The 4198-nt window shown below is 33.7% G+C and overlaps 1 protein-coding gene across 1 annotated transcript; it reads left to right on the top strand.

The window, feature by feature from the left end:
• The first annotated feature begins 366 nt into the window (after positions 1–366).
• Positions 367–3742, top strand: LOC104218737 (expansin-A15-like). Its single transcript, XM_009769298.2, has 4 exons — positions 367–564; positions 652–783; positions 890–1202; positions 2979–3742. Exons 2-4 carry the CDS (start codon positions 657–659, stop codon positions 3283–3285), a joined length of 747 nt encoding a protein of 248 aa, XP_009767600.1. The 5' UTR covers positions 367–564; positions 652–656; the 3' UTR covers positions 3286–3742.
• The last annotated feature ends 456 nt before the right edge of the window (positions 3743–4198 follow it).

Genomic DNA, 4198 nt, shown 5'->3' with positions numbered 1-4198 from the left:
AAAAACAGAAATATAAATAGAAGTCTTATTTTTTTTTTTTTTGCCGCTAGCGGTCTAGACACAGAAAAAGACCGTTTTTTTTTGGAACCCAGGAAAATTCGCCGCCGCTATAATCTCTGTCACAGCCTCTGCCTTTCGGGTGAGCACTTTATGTGCACTGGGTAAACTCTCATTGTGTAATAACCTGCAAACCACACATGGAATGTAAACCGTACTAGGCAAGCCCCGTACAACAAGCTCAAACCCAGAAGACATTAAGGGGATCTATCTCCCATCGCCCGTGTGAACAACACCCTCCAAACTAACTGGACCGTCCCTTTGGGACAAGACTGGTTTTATTAAAGCAACTAAAAATAAATAAAGAAAAAATATTCTATTTTTTTAAAGGGCTAATTGCGCTATTGAATCGTTCCCCCTAACATCTATTTATTCCCACCTCAGTCCTTCCTTTTCTCATTGCAAATTAAGCTCACTCCTACAGAAACAACTACTGCTCCCCTTTTTTAACAAAGACAATATCTCAAGAAAATCATCTTTTCTTGACCTCAAAGAACCCACATTAAGGTCAGTGTTCATAATATTGTCTAAAGTATAGTATATTGTTAGTTCCAAAAGAGTGCCCAGCTAACACCTCTGAGTTTACATTTACAGGAAAAATGTCAATACTGTGGATTTCCATCGTTGGTTTATTTTGTATATTTAATTGTGTCGACGGCAATGACGAAGGATGGATTGAAGCTCATGCCACTTTCTATGGAGGTGGTGATGCATCCGGAACCATGGGTATGTTACTCTCTTCAAATGCTTTTGCCTAATTTTCCATTTTCTACTAAAGTATTTTTTTTATTTATTAATTTGGCATTAAGAAATTTATATTCATATAATCTAGGTGGGGCATGTGGTTACGGGAATTTGTACAGCCAAGGATATGGTACAAATACAGCAGCATTGAGCACAGCAATGTTCAACAATGGATTGAGCTGTGGGGCTTGCTTTGAGATTAAGTGCGTTGGTGACTCGAAATCGTGTATTCCAGGGTCTATAGTGGTCACTGCTACTAATTTCTGCCCACCAAATTACGCCCTACCAAACAATGCAGGAGGGTGGTGCAACCCTCCCCTGCACCACTTTGACCTCTCTCAGCCTATTTTCCAACAAATTGCTCTGTACAGAGCTGGAATTGTCCCTGTTTCTTACCGAAGGTAAGACCCTAACTTGAATCTAAATACTATCTCCTTTGCTTTCTTGTTTTTCCCTTTTATTCTCGTGTTTGTTGAAAAATCTCAACTCGTCATGTCTTTGACTTATATCCCGTTTGGACATAATTTTATTTTTCTTTTTTCCAAAAATATTTCACCTTTTTTTAAAATCAGGTTTGTTCGTAATATTTCCAATTTTCACTTGAAGATCATTTTGGAAATTTTCGAAAATTTGAAAAACTCCAAAAAATTATTTTTCAAAATTTTCATTCAAATTACTTACAAAACTTCAAAAAACAACCCAAACTGAAATTTATGTCCAAACACAACTTCAAATTTCAAATATCATTTTCACTTGAAAAAAAAATCCATCATTTTTTGGAATTTTACAATTCTTATGTCCAAACGCCTACTTAGTAGGCATTTGGACATAAAAATTGTATTTTTTTGAAAAAGAATAGTATTTGAAGTTAAATTGAAAATTGATATTCGGAATTTGAAATTATGTTCTGACATGTATTTTACTTGAAAAAATGTTGAAGTATTTTTGAATTTTTTTCAAAAAGTTGCAGAATTTCATGGACAAATTAAACACATCTTTTTAATTTATTTTTTTTGGACAAACGGGCCTTAGTATTTCGGTTAAGTGTCAGAGTCAGAAAAAATGAAAGGAAAAAAACGTTGAATTATTTTTGAATAGTTCTAGTTATGTAGATAGAGTCGTCCAATATGGTATACTATACTCCCTCCATTCAATTTTACGTGTTCCCTATATTAAAAATATATTTTTTATTTGTTTATTTTAGCAAATAAAAAAAGATAATTTTTTTTTGTTTTACCCGTATCAATAACTATTAAATTTTCAAATCATTTCCCAAGATTTTTTCAAATGCTATTACTATTATGAGTAAAATTATAAAATATATATAAATATATATTTTTTCTTAAAAGAGTGCAAAGTTAAAAGTGAACAACTAAAAATGAACGGAGGAAATATAAAAAAAAAAAAACTTTTAAGGCAAAAACGAGAGAACCCATCTCGTGCAAGTATATAATTTGATTGTTAAACTCTTTTGTGTCATACCCGGTCAAATTTCAAGGATAAAGATACAGCATTATATATTTTAATGTACATTTACCATTAAGATGAAAGCTAGGTCTGGACGTACTCCTTAATATTAAGTTCTCACGTCTTGTGAATTTAATGTCTCTGACATGAATTACTGCTAGTCGGTTTAAGTTTAACACGAGCATTCTGTCGGTTACATCTCGCCACATAGATTGGCCCCCTACTAATATTTATATCGGTGGTTGGTTACATTAGCTTAAATACCCCAAAAAACAAAAGAGCAAATTTTCTTAACACTATGCTAACTAATAGCCTGTTTGGCCAAGCTTCTTTTTGGCCAAAAATTGAGGTGTTTAGTCAAGCTTTTGGAAAGAAAAAAAGTGCTTTTGATGAGAAGTAGAAACAGTTTTGGAGAAAAAAAAAAGTAGTTTCTCTCCAAAAGCACTTTTTTGAAAAATACTTTTGAGAAAAATACACTTAGAAGCAGTTTTTTAAAGCCTGACCAAACACTAATTGCTGCTCAGAAGTGTTTTTCAAATTAATTAGCCAAACACAAACTGCTTCTCACTAAAAATACTTTTGATAACAACACTTTTAAAAAAAACGCTTCTCAAAATAAGTTGTTTTTTGCGGTTTGGCCAAGCGGGCTATAAATTGCATGTCACGAGTTTCAAATATGGAGGTTGGCATTAATTGTACCATTAATGCAGGGTACCCTGCCAGAAAAAAGGAGGCATCAGATTTACAATGAACGGTCACTCATACTTCAACTTGGTGCTCGTGACTAACGTCGGAGGTTCTGGTGATGTTAATGCAGTTTCGGTTAAAGGTTCTAGAACCGACTGGATACCTATGTCACGTAATTGGGGTCAAAATTGGCAGAGCAATTCCAATCTAGATGGTCAAAGCCTCTCGTTTAAAGTCACCACTGGTGATGGCCGCACTTTAATTTCCGACGACGCTATCCCTGCCGGTTGGTCCTTTGGCCAAACTTTCACCGGCGCCCAGTTCACTTAATTAATCAATTTAGCTATAAAATAATAAATAATCAATTGCAGTGTGACAAATTAGGACTATAGTAATTAGTGTTGATGGGAAGGGCTTATTTTTAAAGTGGCTCTACACCATTTTTTCTTCTTTATTAATGCTAGTAACTAGTAATATATGAAGTTCTGTCTGTGGTTATTTTAGGAGGACAGAAATTGAGGACCGAGGTGGTGGATTTTAATGTCACTACCCGCCTCAGTACTCCATTCTAGGGGAATATTATAGTTTAGTGGTAAAACCTGTTTTTTACTAATTCTTCATTTTGGTTTGCATGAATATTGAAACAGTATATTGTGGTCGTTTTAAGTATGTCATTTTCTTTTTCTTGATTTGCGTGTGATTTCTGATTGTAAAACGGTTGGTGTTGTATGTTTTTCTCTTTATAAGAGAAGAAGTGAATAAAAGTCAGTATTATTAATCTTTGCAATTGTGAATTGTCACTTTGTTTTTGTTTGTATAGCGCAACAGGAAATTAGGAGACAAAAAGGACAGCAAAAGAATGTTCATGGGCCTCTCAAATTTAAAACCAAGAAAGCACCACTTCTAATATTTTCGAGAAATTTTCATAAAACACTATCTTTTAGTAGTAATTAGCTATTTATAGATACCATTTGAATTAGGGAAGTCCAACTAAACAGTTGTTGTATTCGAGTGTATTCGACTGTATTCATGGAGTGAAACATGGGATTACAGCTGGACATATTATTGTATTCGACTGTATTCACGGCGTGAAATAGCGATTACACTATTTTTAAAATGGAAAGTGAATCAATTAACATAATAGACTCCTAATATAACTCAACAAACTCAATTATAACAAACAAATTTTGTATTTTCAGTTATAAAAAAGATTCTCAACCGAAAAATACCCCAAAAACATAGC

This window comes from Nicotiana sylvestris, chromosome 3 (genome assembly GCF_000393655.2).
Source record: "Nicotiana sylvestris chromosome 3, ASM39365v2, whole genome shotgun sequence".
Taxonomy (NCBI): domain Eukaryota; kingdom Viridiplantae; phylum Streptophyta; class Magnoliopsida; order Solanales; family Solanaceae; genus Nicotiana; species Nicotiana sylvestris.
The sequence above is the reverse complement of the archived record's forward strand: the minus strand, read 5'-3'. Positions and strand labels throughout refer to the sequence as shown.

Excerpts from the sequence above, each read along its gene's own strand:
- LOC104218737 (XM_009769298.2), top strand. The coding sequence starts at position 657 with ATGTCAATACTGTGGATTTCCATCGTTGGTTTATTTTGTATATTTAAT. Across the intron at positions 784-889 it reads TGATGCATCCGGAACCATGG|GTGGGGCATGTGGTTACGGG; the intron begins GTATGTTACTCT and ends CATATAATCTAG. Across the intron at positions 1,203-2,978 it reads GTCCCTGTTTCTTACCGAAG|GGTACCCTGCCAGAAAAAAG; the intron begins GTAAGACCCTAA and ends CCATTAATGCAG.